Below are 17,348 nucleotides of genomic sequence, written 5' to 3' on the forward strand. Positions count from 1 at the left end.
TTGGCTTGATGGTTTAAACTATGAATTATCTTGCAGATACCTGTGGATTAAAGAGATCTAAAATATCCAATGTAAGCAGTTCTAAAGTACAAATTATTCCTGTTGAGACTACCAACAATCATTTCACCAGGCGTTGGCATGTGAAACCACCAATGTGCAGCCCCACCTGGATGATGCGACGGCAGCCATAGTGCGCCAGAACGCTCAACACACATCAGCTCTCAGTGGGGAGGAGAGCAGACTAATGTAGCCAATTCATAGAGGGGGATTACTAGGAGGACATGATTGGTAAGGGCCAATGGGAAATTTGGCCAGGACTCCAGGGTTTTGTCCCCACTGTTTTCAAATGCTCAAATATATGGAGGCCTTGCCTTACAGGTAAATATTTGAACCCTGATACTTTCAAGGAGAGTATCACTGTTATGAATGGAACCTTATGTGCTTCATTTAAAATTATTCTATTTGGAAGAGCCGTTCCCGAAAGAGAAATGAGTCTGTTCCATTATTACGTTTCCACGATGCTGGTTTGTGTTTGTACTGAAGCACAGGCTATTTTCTCATGAACTTGAAAGAGTTACAGATTGTTTTGTCTTTTCAGTGGAGTGCTTGGTGTGGGGGGGGATATGCAGAACGGGGTGTCATGCGAGTATCAGCATGACCAGAGTGAAATTGTGTCACACGCAGTCGGATCGTATGCTGTTGTGCGATGTTGCCCAGTACATGGCTGCATTACTGATTAGGAACTAGGCATCACAGTGCCTAATCCCCAGAGTGAAAAGAGAAGACGATTTTTTACTTGGTTTCCCAAATAATTTACCAAGCCGATGTGTAAACAGCAATAAGTGAAAATGAACGGTTTTCTGAGAAGGCTCAGAAGTTCAACTTTTGCTCTTCCTCTGTAGTGCTGTTGGAAGGCAGTTGGAGTAGGTGGACTGGATGGCAGAGCGTCAGAATTTTTGCCTCTGATGGAGCTCAGCTGAGAGAGAGATTTAAAACATATGGGGCCAGAGGAGACCTTTAAATCGTGGAAGTCCATCTCTTCCACATGGGCAAAGAGATATGTGCTCGAGTAAAGATTTCACTTCCCTGTCTCATTAGAAATGACTGGTTAGTTCTCTTTTATTTTAGTCTTACCACCTCCTTTCAGCCTGTGAGTTTTCATCTCCCTGAAAAATTCCACCAAGCTAGCTCTCCAACTGCACCATGTTTAACACTCAAAATGGCAGAGGAGTGCAGAGGACAGCCTTTTGGCTTCTGATTGAAGCCGGACAGGGACCTAGAAAGGTGTGTGAAGTTAACGGACAAACCAGGAGCTCCTGTTCCCTTCTGATCTCGCTCCTAAACACAGCTACAGTGTTTCAAAGACTGGCAGCACAAAGCCAATCCCTCAATTAGCTGCGGCAGTTGTTGCATTGGTGTGCCAGGCAAACCAACCTGAACCCATGCAGCTGTGCGCCGAGAGGGGTAGGGGGTTGGAGGGCTCTGAACTGAAGCTGGCTTAATGTGATTGTTTTCAGGAGATCGTTTGGAAGTGGGGAAATTGAAAACCGCTCGGCTCTGTGGCAAGGGTTCTTTAATTACCACAAGGAGTTTTAATTGTATGGTGTGGTTAACCGCACAGCGCAGAGGAGGGAGGGCCTTTTTTTGATAAATCTCAGGAGGCTGGCAGCCCATTTCCTCCAGGCATCACTGGGTATTTCTTAAGGTCACATCCCTGATGTTGTTCCTCAACAGAGACATTGTCTTGTCAATATTGGTGACAGGGAAAGGAAATCAAACTTTCGTGTCTACCAAACCACTGCAGCAGAACTAATACCTAAAAATGTATTTTCCTTATAGATTTGCAGAGGGCCTGAAGAGCTGTAATGTGTCTTTTGTCTAAATACGATGGTATTTGTGTGCGGTGTATTTTCTGCACATAAGGCTATAGGATGGTGTATATACAGTGCTCAAAGCTGATATGATTTCTTTTAAAATAGTTGTATAACAGTTTGTGTTTGTACAGGCATTGCTTGGTAAATGGGGGAAATGTTTAAAAATCCTAAATGTACCCTTTAGGACTCACAGTTGCCATCTCTTCAGGAGCTGATCGATTTAAGTCATGGTGTGGTTACTTTATCTCTTTTATCATAAACAAGTGACGAGTATGTTGACTAATCACTGGTTCTCCTGTATTAGAAATCAAAGTTACACGAACGGGAGAAAAATACAGCAGAGAATATCAATTCGCAGTTAGAAGTGGAATGTTTGTATAGCAGATCTGTGTACTTTAACCAGTATTTACTTGCCCAGAGATCTCTGGCCCCACTCTCTGAAGAGCTCACAAAACAGCTCTGCACTTATGGACGGCCAAACCACAGTCTGTGCTTTCCATTTTGAATTGAACTGAAGAGAAGCACCAGACCATAACGCTCTTTGAAGTAGTAAAACGACCTGGTTGCTGGGCCAAGAGCATGACGCTTGCAGGTGAATGGTATGTGATCGAGTCTGTAATGGCAAGCTAGACTCGGAGCCATGGGCGATCTAGGTAAAATGAGTGTTGAGCTTATTTCAACATTCAGGCAGTGCACATAGAATGAAAGAATAAATTAAAATGCTTGAAAACTTCTCTGTAAACAGTTTGCAGCATGCGTTTCTTTACTGTTGCTTGTTTCGTATGTGGATAAAAAGCACACATTTTTCCCCCCACCTTAGCTGCTCAGAGTCTCGCCTTCTCCTTCGAAAGTGTTTTCAGTCCTCACAATCCACTGACAGCCTCTCTGCATGTACGGCCAAGTCCCAGGGGTGGCCATTGTATTCAAGGTTCACTGCACGCTGGTTTCATTTTCCACTCAAGCTATGCACTAATTCACTGCATATGCCAGCTCGCCTATCACTTACTGCGGCCAGCCTGCCTCTTGCAGTCTTAATCCAGTTATTTCTCTTTTTCCCTGGCATGCTTTCAGAAGAGTGCCCCGAAATTGATTGCATTTAATTAATGTATATATTAGAACCTTTCATTTATTTATCTGATTCCGATCAGGAGCTCTGTGCTTCAAATGCTGGGCTCCCAGCACAGTAGCGCTGTTTCATATTAAATGCTGCCGGGAGCCAGCGGGTGGGGGTGGGGGGTGGGCGGGCTTTGGGGCGGGGGGGCAGCTGGAAAATGGCTGCAGCTGAGTGGGAGGCGGAAGGGTCTGTTTGATCCTCCTGCACTGTGGTTACTGGGCATCCAGCGTTTTATGCCATGTGTGTGGCTTCTTGCTCCAGCACGTCCTCCTTCCCTGTAGGGGGGGGCGGGCACCTCTCTCCAGTTACCTCCCACAGAAGGCTTTGGCAAGACCTCGCGCTGCCACTCGTCTTGACAGCTGAGCGAGCGCGGCCGTCTGTCTTGACCCATTTCAGGCTGTATAAGTATCGCGCGTTATATATTAAAACTTCTCAGGATTGTATCCGGTTCAGATCAGGCCTGTGCGATTTGCATCCTCCGCTACCTGCCCAGTTGAAAGCTGCTGTGCGTGCCGTCGGTGAGCTTCTTGGCTGGGTTCGTCCTAAGCACGATTTTTGTTCATTTCCTCCTTGGTTTTCACCCCCGCCCCCTAGATTCAGGCTGCCGAACCAAGCGGATGTGCGTAGCAGAACGACGCCAGCCGTACAGCGGCACCGACTGGTGTTCGGGGGGCGAGACTGACGAGGACGAGCAGGGCTTCTACAGTGAGTGCCTCTGGACCTAGAGTCTCTCCGTGTCCTTCGCTGCGCGATACACACTCGTCCTGGCCATCGCTGGAGTACTCTGGCAAGACCTGTGCACAGGCAGCAGTCCTCCAGCCTGTGGAGTTTGGGAGATGTAAAATAGAAGCATAGGCGTCAGTTTAGGCAGTACAAGAATTTGTCAAATCACGGTGCTTGTGGTTGCAATTTGTAAAATGTGACAGAATTTGCCTGCTTAGACTGCATTTGGTTTTGCATTGCTGTAGTGCATTTGCAGAAACCTCAGAACAGGTTAAAGAGAATGAGTTCAGTCAGTTTTGAAACATGTAGGATTTTCTTTTTGACAGCATTCCTTAAATGCCAAGTTTCTTTTATTGCGGCATAACATTCTTGATAATACAGAAAAGGCTGTGGCAAAAAGGAAGCGAATAGGTTGTCTCTTAGAGATGTCAGCCTAGGTTATTCAATCATGGTTTGCCTTCTGAATATTCCTGAAATGTTCTCTTATAAAAATATTCTCTTTTTTTCCAGACTGTAATTCCGGTGATGTGAAGCCCCAGGATTCAAATTCCCTCCCTTCTTCCAATGCTGGAATTAGCAGATCTTCCACGCCTTCCCACAATTCTGTGGGGGGGCAGAATGCTGTCTCCGAGTCTGCCAGCAGCCAGAAGACACCATCAAAAGTCGTTTATGTCTTTTCCACAGAGATGGCCAACAAGTAAGAAATCTAACAGCTGTTTGTATGATGAGGAGACATTGTGTGTATGATCAAAGCAGTGTGGCCACTGTTCTTGTGTGGAAAGGAGGCCTAGAGCTTCCTGCTTCCCGAGTCTGGAGGTTGTTTTCTTTCTTTGAGAAAGAGCCTTTCCAAATTTCCTGTAAGGTAGAGATTGTGCAAATTAAAGCAACGGACATTTACAAAATAGTTTTTGACTTTTAATATAAAAATGTGCTATGTAAGTCGTGATATTTGGGGTGCCAAATATCAGGTTTAAGCAATGAGAAGTAAAATAATGTCCTCAAATGTCAATCACCATTTTTTTCCTTATAAGTCACTACCCTTTTTGTAACACCTTGCATGGGGTTTTCCGTGGGTGTTAAACATGTCACTTATTAGTATGTTGTGAGAACTTACAAATGTTTTGTAATCTTAATTTCTATCTGCCTCTCTCTTTCTTCAGTGTTTTTAATCTTCCACCCCTGTGAATGGTAAAAAAATGTAACCTCTTTGGTACACTTTGGAATTTGTGAATCTGTGAAATTAAGTTATTTTGACTACACAGCACAACAATCTAATATGGTGTTTTGCCATGAAAACGGACAAGAATTGATGAGGTTCAAACTGTCAGCTGGGGCACTAAGAATAATTGTAGACTGACTTTTAATAATGAAGAATGAGCTGTGTTTTTGTCTGCTGAAGAAAGTGAAGTGTAATTAGGTAGCCTTGCAGGGCACATTTTAAAGTTAATTAAATGCATTTAAAGAAGATTATAAATTTAAGCAAAGAATTGTTCTAAACGATTACAAATTCTCATGGAGGGTTAGTGGCATTCAGACCACATGTGAGATCTTAATTTATCATTTCCTTTGCATTGTCCATGGCCTTTGAATACCAAATCGACTTGTTGTCTTGCGCTGTTTATCCCCTAATCTACTCCATGATTAACAAGTATAAACACCAAAGCTCAATTATACATAGAGTGGTCTTCTGACATAGATGTTTTTGTTCAGATCGTAAACTCACAATTAATGCTGAAAAGTGCAGCATGTCCTATAGCACTGCATGTGTCATTTTGACCATAACAGTGAAAACATTAATTTACATTATTAGTACAACACAACCTGAACTGCAAATACTTGAAGGGAGTGTTGTGCAGCAGTTGCACGTGCTACATCAATGTCTCTGCCTGTAGTTTTTGTTCATTTTTAGTCAAAAATATTGCCAGGGAAAAAATAGCCATGAAAGGCACAAAAACTAAGTTTTTCAGTCATTTGGGAGACTAATTGCTAATAGAACTGACAGGAGTTTTTCAAGCTAGTTTTTTTTTATCCAACTTTTAAAATGCATGGTGTGTTTTTCTTTAAATAATACATATTTAAAGCAGACTCCCAATACTGAGTAAATGATAGTGTTAAGTAGAGATCTATTCCCCACTGAAAACTGAAGGTTTCTAGGGCTGTGAAATCTCTTCAGATGAGTAGGGGAATGAGGGAGACCAGGCCTACAAGAGTAAGGACAACTGTACTCAGTCAGAATGTTTTTGTTCTATTTTTTTTCTACTTTTCACCATGGAATTAATCTTGACAGTCGTAATTCCTTGCTGGTGTATCTTCTTCCAAAACTAATAAGATTTTTTTAATTACTTTGGATTTCTAGATAAAGGCACATTTTTTGGGCATGAATCTTCAGAAACATTCCAGTCGTTAGAATGGGTTATCTTGTCTTTTTCTTGCTTTGTGAGGTGCCTAATTTTAGCTGTAAGAAAGTCTATAATGACAGCAACCCCCATCTAGCCAAACCCTCAAGTTTTTTCAGTGCTCCTGTAAGGTGTTTTATGCAGCTGTTGTCAGCCCGGTTGTAGATGTAGTCAGAAGAATTTCTAGAAACTGATTGGTCTATTTTTTCCCCCCACTTAATACATCTGTGACTTGGGCATTCTGTTTCTGCCCTTGGATGAACAAATTAGCTTCCAGTGTTTGTTGTCGAGGTTCCTCAGTCCCAAGTGCAGAGTATAAAAGATAGAGCAGGCTCCGGGATACAGCAGTGCTGGTGTTGCTGTTTTTGTTTGACTGTCTAAACAGGAAAAACAATCCTCTGAGATTAAAATCTAATTTACTGGGAGCCTGCTTCAAGCATGTCTTCTTAATACAGTTAGTAAACAAAGTGAAATGCAAGATGATAAATTTAAAAAGCAACACAAGAAACGATAGTGGAATTTTAACCAGCAGTCTCTCAGGAATGTGTGGATGAGATGCAATTATTTGGTTTTACAAATGCATTAAATACTGTCGATCTACTTGCAACGTAAGTTGATCAGGTTTTTGTATATTTCCCCAGCACTGATTGACAGTTACCTTCTTTTATTCGACTTTTAATACTGAATCACTTTCTCTGTTTCAATAGAAATTACAGCGACATCTTTCACCTGATAGATTTTCTTGGAAAATGAGCAGAAATATGTTTTGGAAACGTTTTCAGATTTGTTGTAATGTGCACATGACTAAGCAGTTTCATTTTATATGCTTTTCATTAAATGCACCACTTGTATGCCACAAGGAAACCGTCATGTCGGTGTGATGTTCATATGCTCATCACATGTACTCTACGTATGATCAGGTGGCTGATGGGCTTGGGTTTGATCTTCTCCTCTGTGCTGAGCCGCTCTGTAAGGCAAGATCAGAAGACATTTTTACAATTTATTTGTCCTCGTTTGAAAGTGATGAACATACTTGTTAACGACCATTTCTGCTATCTGGAGGGAGGGCTGGCCGTAGTTACCATCTAAGTCTTCAGGCTTTCTAAATGTGGTGGTTATCTTATTGTTCCTGCAGCGTTTGCGTCTGTAAACTTTCTTCTTCGTGTTCTGGCTTTACAGCATGGGGTAGGAAGGGGGTGAAAGCTAATGTTCATGCACGGATCAGTTGATTGCTGCTTGAAACTTGAAGACTGTAATGTTTCTTCACTATACTGATGTCGCCTTAAAAGAAAAATACAAGCCATAATTTAGCCGTGTTGTACGCTAATTAAATTGCATTTTACTTATTTACTTTGTTACTTTATAGCATAAATTAAGACGAGCATGTTCACAAATACCCTTCGCTCTCCTTGTTGTCAGTACTGAAGCTACGGATAGGCATGATAATCCGTCATATAAGCAAAGGGACGACATTGGTTTCTGTTACTCCATTGCTTATTGTTACGTGACCGTTCTGAATTCTGATGTATCCATCACTTCTGTAAACCATGTTATAGTTCATATTGGCACATGCTTTTTTTTTTGCTTCAAGCTCCAATAATGAAATAAGGATTTCTGAACTTTAGATGTGAAGTCCTTTGAACATTACAGAGGGGATACTGAGATCAGATTTCCATACTGAAGTTCTGAGCAGATGTTTTAGTAGATCAATGTGTCTGCTGTACCAAGTTTGACGTGATTAGGACTTAATGACCTTTCTTGTACTACCGGTCATTTGTGATCCATGTCAGTTATTGAAAACAATTCCACGTCTGGTGATCTCCCAATCTCCGTTGCTCCAGTTCAAGAAGATTGAGAAGTGGCTGAGAAATATCTCTTTAGCCTGTTTTACTCAAGAGCCATGCTGTTGCTGTTGGAAGGGGGGCATAGAACCAATATTATGCACGTCATATATGAGAACTGAAAGTGTTCTAATGCTGGTATCTTTTCAAATCAATCGGAAACATTTTCATAGGGCCATGGAAATGTTTTATTTTTGTGGTGGTAGGAACAATCATGTTTTGATTGTTTTGAAATTTACGAATTCAGAGGGAGACTGAACGAAATCATATTGTGTGCTCCACTTCTAGGGCTGCAGATGCTGTTGTGACTGGTCATGCGGAATCCATTGTTGCCTACCACATGAAGAATATATCCAATAGCAAGACTGAGAAGACTCACCAACCTGTGGTAAGCTCCAGTAGAAAACAGGATCTCTCTTTGTATAACTAAATATAGTTGCTAAAAAGATTCCCTCAGTCCCATGAGTATGAAGCTAAATGTTACAAGAACTTGTAAATGTGTAGCATTATCCCAGCTCTTTTTTAGAACCAGTAATGATTAAGGCTGTGCTTGTTAACTGTTGAGGATGAAGATAATTTAACAAGACACCACATATTTTGATATATAAGTACAGAGAGGGAATCCATAAGGTAGTTTAAACCTAAAGTTCTTTTAACAGTTCTGAGTATCAAACAGATTTCCTGCTTTTAGTCTGGCATGTCATGAAGAATAGAAGGGTGCAGTAGTGTGACCTTAAACCCATTTCATTTTCTGCCTTTCTTTCAGAACAATCAAGTGGGACCTGTTCGAAATGAACCAAAGGCCCTCCAACAACAAGCACCTCCACCACCGCAGTCCCAGCAGCCACCATCTCACCCCCCAGAACAAAACCACCAACAGGCATCCAAAGTACAGTCCAACCAGCAGCCACCCCAATCTCAGCAGCCGGGGCCTAAATCTGCGAACTTGCCACAGGACACTGCAGGGGGCATGGACAATAAAAGCTTGCCAAGCAGTAGCCCCAGAAACACCACCCCCCAGGACAGTACTAATCCTGGCAGCACGCCTGCCAGCCAGGCATCCTGCACTCCAGGGCCGCAGACCGTATTCTCCTCGCTAGAAAGCAAGGGGGAGTCAAAGATGACTCCACAACAGCAGCAGCAGCAGCACCACCAGCAGCTGGCCAATGAAATTATTTCGAGCATGGGGGATAACCCAGAGGGCCTTTCCCAGGAGCAGCTTGAGCACAGAGAACGTTCCTTGCAGACCTTGCGGGACATTCAGCGCATGCTCTTCCCCGATGAGAAAGACTTTGCTTTGAAGGATCTTTCGGCCCTGGGGCAAGGCAATGGCGGGGCTCCTCCTCCAAACACAAACATGATGGAAGGAGGAACCAAGAAATCTGATCAAGGACCCCTCCAGGCTATGATGGCCCAATCTCAAAGTCTTGGAAAGCCACCTGGGTCAAGGCCAGAAGGCCCTCCATTTGCTCAGCCTGGGCATAGGGATATGCCCTTCTCCCCTGATGAGCTAGGGCCACCACCTGGGCCACCCATGAACTCTCACCCCGGTTCCGAACATTCAGATCACATGACACCAGAGCAGATGGCCTGGCTGAAGTTACAACAGGAATTTTACGAGGAGAAGAAACGAAAGCAGGAGCAGGTCCAACACAGGCCCATGGGTGATATGATGCTCCATCAGCATGGTCCCCGTGGCATGATGAGGGGACCCCCACCTCCTTACCAGATGAACCCTGGGGAGGTCTGGGGCCCTGGCGGGCCTGAGCCCTTTGGTGACCAGATGAGCATGCCGCCAAGAGGCATGCCTCCTCACGCAATGCAAAGAATGCCAGGCTTTCCAGGAATGATGAATCCTGACATGGATAGTGGGCCCAATCCCATGCCAAGACCTGGCATGAGCTGGCCGGATGACATGCCCAAGATGGGGGATGGTCGAGGGTTTCCCCCAGTGCAGGGGGTTTTCGGAGGTCCAGGAGGCCGAGTGGAAAGATTCCCCAATCCCCAAGCAGTGCAAGAAGGGATGTTCTCACAGCAGATGGCAGATAAGCAGCAGATAGGCTTGCCGCCAGGAATGGTTATGGACAATGTGCGAGGTCCACCAATGGACATAAACAGGATGATGGGGAACCAAAGACCCATGGATCCAGGCAGTAATGGAGGAGGGGTTATGTTCCCTAGGATGCCAGGAGATGGCCCTATGAGCCCCTCTAGAATAGAGTTTATGAAAGGTCCAGGTAGGGACATGGAGTTTGGTATGGGACCTGGAGGCATGAACATGAAAGACATGACCCTCAATGTCAACATGGGCTCAAACCCTCAAATGATGGCTTCCAAGATGAGAGAACCCCCAATGAACATGAGTCCTGAGGAAGTGATGAAAATGCGACAAGGTGGGGGGGGCCCACCTGACAATGTTGGCCCCCAGCAAAAGATGCTTCAAGGACACCAGTTTCCTGACCAATCCCAACCGCAGGAATTCAACATGGCTCCCAATCGTCATTTCCCAGGAATGTCTCAAGGGCCAGGCAACATGAGGGGGCCGCGGGGCGAGCAGCCTTTTGGGCCTGAACAAAGGACTAATGCAGGAGGCAATGCCAGGCTCAGTCACATGCCACCACTACCTCTAAACCAGCCCACCAGTTCTGGCAATATCGGTTCAGGCCCCCCTGCCAACCAGAGGAGCTTGGGACGGAAACCCTCAGACCTGAGTGTCTCCGCCGGTCCAGTCAACTCGCCAAACGTCAACCCCTTGAAGTCTCCCACGCTGAGGCAGGTGCAGTCGCCCATGCTGGGCTCCCCCTCCGCCAACCTGAAGTCGCCGCAGACCCCGTCCCAGTTGGCGGGGATGCTCACGGGCCAGTCTGCTGCCGCGGCGGCCGCTGCCGCGGCTGCGGCCGCTGCCTCCATCAAGTCCCCTCCCATCCTGGGCTCTGCCGCCGCCTCTCCGGTCCACCTCAAGTCTCCCTCTCTGCCGGCGCCTTCCCCAGGGTGGACATCCTCCCCCAAGCCACCCATGCAGAGCCCAGGGATCCCCCAGACTAACAAGCCCTCGCTAAGCATGACGTCTCCGAATATGATGGGGAACGTGGAGCAAGGTAAGGCCAGCGCGACTGAGTGCTTGGGTACAGATGCCTGTGTAGCTGGGAGAGCACTGAGTATGTTGCACTGTTGGGATTGGTGGCATAAGTCGATAGTGATCAAGACTGTGTGATTAGGGGAAGGCTGGAGAATAGAGACATAGCAGAATAACCTAGACCACCCCCTACCCCGCAAAAGGCAATAAGGAGACAGTTTAACCAACAGTGTGGGCTTTGATCTGGGACTTACTGACTTCCAAATAAATGGCCAAGAATGAGGAAGGTTATGAAAACTCTAAAACGTTAATCAATAGGTGCTTGTTATTTTTGTCAATATTTTACATATCTAAGATTTTTACATTTACATTTTTGGATATTTTCAAGATATGTTGGCACACTTCATTGCATATTTCAAGTAAATGTGTTAACTTGCAGTTTTAAAATTGCATCGGCACAATGCCTGGCAGCGAGTTGAACCCAGAAAAGTGCTTTTGAATATACGCGTTTTGCCAAAATTCAGTTCTGTGGCTCAACGGTTTAATTAATACGTTTGCGTCAGATATGTGCATGCTTGTTAGCAAACTGAAAAGGCACAGTGATGAAAGGTTAATGGTTGTACAGGATTCACCGATGACTCACATCACCTTCTGCTTCTGCTCCAGTCATGTGTTAAGTGTTGAAGTAAATGACTAGACAGCTGCATTCATTTGCTATAGTTGTATTAAACATCAAACTTAATACTTACTGAATCAGTACTGCACATAAATATCTTTTAGTGCACCTTGTTGAAATACTACACCATAACAGTGACTTCAAATATATTTGGTATTGATCTCAATCAGTGTTGCTTGATATCTGTTGAGGGCGAGTTGGAGTTTCGCATTGTCTTAATTGAGATAAATTGCTTATAAATGTCTGTCACAAGGGGGGTTGTGGTGTCCATGGAAAAAAATATACCTGCAAATGTCAGTTTGATCCTCTGTAGTACTCAATCTTTGTTTAATTTAGTTTTAATTTGAATATTTACATAATATTGTGTTAATTTCTTCTGGAATATTTTTCTTGCCTTTTGTTCATTCTTCACTTATTGAATGTTCTCAGATCTGTTGGGGGAAATAGCTCCACCTGTTGATGCAAATGGACGACAAGACCCTTTTATTGTAAATGCTGGAGAAAAGGCATTTCAGATTTTTTTTTTAATGGAAATTTTCCAAAATTATATTCTTATGCAATCTGAAATAAAAATTAACGCCAGCTATATATGCATGAATTATTATGAATGTGCAGCTGAGTTCCCTGGATATTGCAATAAGGACATATACTGAACCGTAAACAATTTTTGTTTTTGCACGATGGAGCTTCTAATTAAATGCTCTGTAATGTCACAGCTGATAATCCTGCTTTTCTCAAAGGCTCTCTTGTCTGCTGAAGAATGTTTTTTTTTAACTTTCATTGTATATGTTTCTGAAAACTTTTCCTATCTCGTATCTTATTATCCCATTCTAAATAAAGGCACCTTGTCATTTCATTTTCACATACTGTTTAGACCCTTCTAGCTAAACCTGGTACCTTATTATTTTAGTTATCTTGAAGAAGTAAGGGTTGCCATGTCCTTGTAAAATAAGATAAAACCAAATTGAACAGGATGTTCTTCACTTGAATCCAGCACCACAAGGAATAATAAAGAAAGGTTTTTTTCTGCAGTGCAGGGAGCGATACCTTCATGTCCCATTTAACCTCCTTGGATGTCTGGGAATTTGTTTAGATGGATTCCAGCAGGTCACTGTGGAATCCTCTGGTCCTTGTTGGGTCAGGGTTGTAAAAAATGAATACTGTGCTGGTGGAAAACGCTGCATCAACCCCTAGTCTGTAGACCTGGTAATGCCAGCGAAGTCACGTGTACTGTGTCTGACAGCCAGCTTCAGGAGGCCTGACCAGTTGCTCCATGTTTCAGGTGGAAATGGCCCTCCCTCGGTTCCTGCTTCTAGCAGCTCGGCCGGGCAGCCAGGATCCATGAATCTCCCTGGGAGTCTTCCCTCCGGCAGCCCCTACGCCATGCCACCGGAGCCCACCCTGTCGCAGAACCCTCTGTCCATCATGATGTCACGCATGTCCAAGTTCGCCATGCCCAGCTCCACCCCTCTCTACCACGACGCCATCAAGACGGTCGCCAGCTCTGACGACGACTCGCCGCCCGCCCGTTCGCCCAACCTTCCTTCCATGAACAGCATGCCTGGTGGGTGTTCCTGCCGAGTCGAAGACCCTGGGCTTTTCACAAGGCACCAGAGGGCGATTTCTGTGGACGGGAGGAAGGCATTTCTATTGTGTCTAAGTAATAAGTAATTCAAGAGGGATATTTTTAATAGAAAACAATTTCTGAAGATGTTCAAGTAGGGAGCTGCGTCAGCATGCTTAAGCTACAAAGGAACAGGTAAAGGCTTATTCCATGCTGAAAGGAAAGGAAAAGAGACCTGCCCCTGAAGAAGGTTCCACAGGGAAACGCATGTCCTTTCAGCATGGGATAAACCTTTACTTGTTCAGATTTCTAAAGGTGGACATTCTCAAATTTTGGAAGTCCTTTCTGCAACACAATGAATTGAAGCTTGTTTTCAGAGGTCTCAGGACACCTGAAGATGGCAACATTCAACAAGTTTTAAGAAGTTAAATATTAATGGAGAATTTTGCCAGTTTGAAGGTATAGAGCTCTACAGAGAACACTGATATGCAACTGATCGTTTTTGCTTTGAAAATAAAGATTTTGCAGTGCCTAGGCTAGGTGTAATTAAGTGGAAAAACCAGGAGTTGATTAAAATTCAGGCTTAGCCACTGCTTGCTGCCCTTTCTGAAATTGTATCTTGCAGCAAGCCATCTTTTGTGATTGTGTATATAAATATTGAGCCATGTTTTCTCAAGTTAAAGCAAAGGGTAGTCTGGTTAAATTTCACAAATCAGTTGTTCTTTTGGAGTATTAATATCTGTTGAGATAAAGCTGTCAAAACCAAGCCATATATGAACTACCACGGTCTGATTAGAAATGTCTCATAAACCTGTCAAGGCCAATAATCACATCCATAATTTGTAAGTGTTGCTTTTGCTCTTTCGCAGGTATGGGAGTAAATCACCACTCAAACCACCCTCGTATGATGGCTCCAAACTCTTCAGGGCACATGCCCTCTCTCAGCCCCATGGGGATGAACACTATGGGGTCACAGCCACTCTCGCACGGCCTCCCCAATCAGATGCCATCACCGAACCCCATGGGCCCCAATATTCCTCCGCACTCGGGGCCCATGGGTCCAGGCATGATGCCACATGGAATGATGATGCCTCCTGGTTCTCAAGATCCTGGGCTCAACAATCCCCAGATGATACCTCAAGGTCGAATGGGCTTTCCTCACAGGCAACAGGGTTTCCCTCCAGTGCAATCTCCCCCACAGCAAGTCCCCTTCCCTCATAATGGCCCTGGGCCCAGTGGGGTTCAGGCAGGTTTTCCTCACGGAATGGGCTTTCCAGGGGAAGGGGGACCCCTTGGTCGCCTCGGCAACATGCCCCAAGGCCCTGGTGGAGAGCCAGGGATTTGTAAACCAAACGTGCCCGGTGGCCAAGAATCTTTCAACAACATGCCCTCCGTGTTCACCGACCCTGATCTGCAGGAGGTCATCCGCCCAGGTGCGTCGGGGATTCCTGAATTTGACTTATCGCGGATCATCCCCTCAGAGAAGCCCAGCCAGACTCTGCAATACTTCCCGCGAGGCGAAGCTCCCGGCAGCAAACCGCCCCATCCCTCGGGCCCGGTCCCAGGCTTCCCTCAGATGCAGGGCATGATGGGCGAGCCGAACCCCAGGATGGGACTTCCCATGCCGGGTATGGGGGGGCCTGGACCTGGCCACATGGGCCCTCAGGACATGCCAATGGGCAATCCGGCGCACAATCCTATGCGACCACCAGGCTTCATGCCTCAAGGCATGATGGGACCTCAGCACCGGATGATGTCACCAGCACAAACTGGTATGCCTGGGCAGCCTGGCATGATGGGTGGTCCTGGAATGATGCCAGGCAAGGAGCGAGGGCCGGGGGTTCTTTACAACCACCCTGGACCTGTGGGGTCTCCTAACATGATGATGTCACTACACGGTATGGGTGGCCCACAGCAAACTATGATGATGCCGCCTCAGATGAGGCCCCGAGGCATGGCAGCAGATGTGGGAATGGGGTTCAACCCTGGGCCTGGAAACCCAGGGAATTTAATGTTCTAAGCTGCTATAAAAAGAGAAAGGACTTGTACACGCAAGCACAGGTGTTGTAGGTTGGGACTACAGGAAATGGGCATCACTTACATAAGTACCTGTAAGTGTGAAATGGGAAAACCCTCCTTAGCAAGACAGCGACGGGATTAGGTGTTGCAGTTGCACTGCGACATGCAGAACAAATACGAAGAGGGTAAAACTAGGGTTCTTCTCATTTTATTTTTAATTTTTTTTTTGAAAACTCCAGAATGTATGAGATTAATCTACGGTGAAGTTTTACATCATTAGCTCAACAGTTCCTAGAATTTTTTTAATCCATTTTTTTTTGGACTCGGGAGGCTACTTAAATGCTCCAGGTTTAGAGGTCTGTAGCTGTACTTTTTTAAACAATAAGTAAAAAAAAAAATACAAAAAATTACAAAGGATCGCCATTTCGTCACAAGTTGCACCGTTTTCGCTGTATGTTTACGTCATGGATCTTTTCCCTCCGGAAATAAAATTCTTTGTATTTGTGTACTGTACTTGTATTGTAAAAGGGATTTTAGCAGTGACTTCTATAGTTTTTTTTTCTTTTTCCATCTCTGTTTATTGTTTGGGGGGAGGGGAGAGGGCTGCAGTTATTGAATGACATGCTGCATCAGTCACCACACAGTACTGTTTACCTTGGGGTGGGCAAAACCATTTCTTTTTTTAATAAACTCCAGTGTATAACAAACCAAACTATGACCTCATAAAGATTAATAGTATTATAAAAAAAATAAGCACAAACATGGATTAACTATAATAAAGTGTTTTTCTTTTCTTTTTTTATTGTCAAGAAAAAAAACACTATGGACAGAGTACGTAGAAATCATCCAATCTTCTGATATGCGCAGTGTGTCTGCTGGTTCTTGAATACCATTTTTGTTTTTTTGTCCTGAGGGGGATGGGGGCTAGGGGATATCGGACAACATGCCTCATGTTTCAAGCAGTCGGTCCTTCGTTGGCTGAGCGTTCGGACTTTACTGTTATACTTTGTGGCCCAGGAATATTACTGTTATATATTTTTTTTAACTTGCTGTGTATCATTACTCAAGGCTACCCCCAAGTACATTTTGCTGTGGGAGTAGATATGGATTTAAGAGGGTATCCTGAATTTTGTTATAAAAAGAAAAAAAAAAGACAAAAAAAGTCTCTATCTCCCTCCCCCTCTAGTGTAAAACTGTTATGTGTAACTCCATTGAATTTGGTACAGAACCACTTCCCAGGGCTGTGGTGTTGGAAGAAAAATAAAATATATTGTTTCGTATAAAGTGCCCAGTGCCCTGTGTCGTTCTTGCGGGCAACTCTAGTTCCCCATCTGCTGGCCAAGAGAATGTCAATCTCTGCTCTCCATGATTTGCATTTCTGCAATGTTTAAGAGCAAATGATACCACATTTGTTTTTAAAACACTCCTTTTCACTTAATAGCAGGATGTGAATTTTAACAAGGAAATTACTAATTTCAATTGTCAAATGAGGGTGCGAGTGTTCACTTTATATGGCTATGTTCTTTGAAAATCCCATGTACCTGTCCCTAGAAACCTTAATGTGTCCTTTCTTTCGAAGTTTGTTCCGTCGGGAAGCCCCAGGAATTCTCCGTCGGGGTCCGAGTTCTGTCGAAACCCAGGTTTGAATGCAGGTACCCCAAGTGGTGCCCGCGCCGGTTCACTTGGACCGCGAGTGCCCTTCAGCTGCATGACGGCTGAGGTTGATGGGGGCACACAGCTCCAAGCTGGGCAAGCTTAGTGCCGAAAGGCACTGTAGAAAAAGTGAGTTTCCCCCTTTTAAGCTCCGATTCTCCCCAAATCATTGACTGCAAGGGAAAAGAAGAATGCGTCTCATCTTGGAAAACAGCCACGTCCATTTTGATTGAGGCCATGAGGAATGTAGGAGCTTTTTGGTAAGCAATTTGTTTTATGATCTTCATGCTGCCATTTGAAGATTTAAATCAGTGGGTTCAGAACGATTAAAGCAGGTGAATACTGTGCTTTCAGAGGTGATGGTTGTTGCCACAGCTCTGATTGATTCATATGACTTGATTAATCTGTGTGT

At 44.5% G+C, this 17,348-nt stretch overlaps 1 protein-coding gene across 3 annotated transcripts in view; it reads left to right on the top strand.

The window, feature by feature from the left end:
* Positions 1 to 16,567, top strand: part of bcl9 (BCL9 transcription coactivator) — a 172,153-nt gene extending 155,586 nt beyond the window's left edge. For all 3 annotated transcript variants that reach the window (XM_069178833.1, XM_069178834.1, XM_006639042.3), the window contains exons 6-11: positions 3,583 to 3,693; positions 4,222 to 4,408; positions 8,237 to 8,336; positions 8,715 to 11,046; positions 12,983 to 13,264; positions 14,134 to 16,567. In XM_069178833.1, the coding sequence (XP_069034934.1) occupies positions 3,583 to 3,693; positions 4,222 to 4,408; positions 8,237 to 8,336; positions 8,715 to 11,046; positions 12,983 to 13,264; positions 14,134 to 15,284 (4,163 nt within the window). In that variant the 3' untranslated portion in view covers positions 15,285 to 16,567. The remainder of the gene's footprint in view (positions 1 to 3,582; positions 3,694 to 4,221; positions 4,409 to 8,236; positions 8,337 to 8,714; positions 11,047 to 12,982; positions 13,265 to 14,133) is intronic.
* The last annotated feature ends 781 nt before the right edge of the window (positions 16,568 to 17,348 follow it).

The sequence above is a fragment of the Lepisosteus oculatus genome, chromosome 15 (genome assembly GCF_040954835.1).
Source record: "Lepisosteus oculatus isolate fLepOcu1 chromosome 15, fLepOcu1.hap2, whole genome shotgun sequence".
In the NCBI taxonomy this organism is placed as follows: domain Eukaryota; kingdom Metazoa; phylum Chordata; class Actinopteri; order Semionotiformes; family Lepisosteidae; genus Lepisosteus; species Lepisosteus oculatus.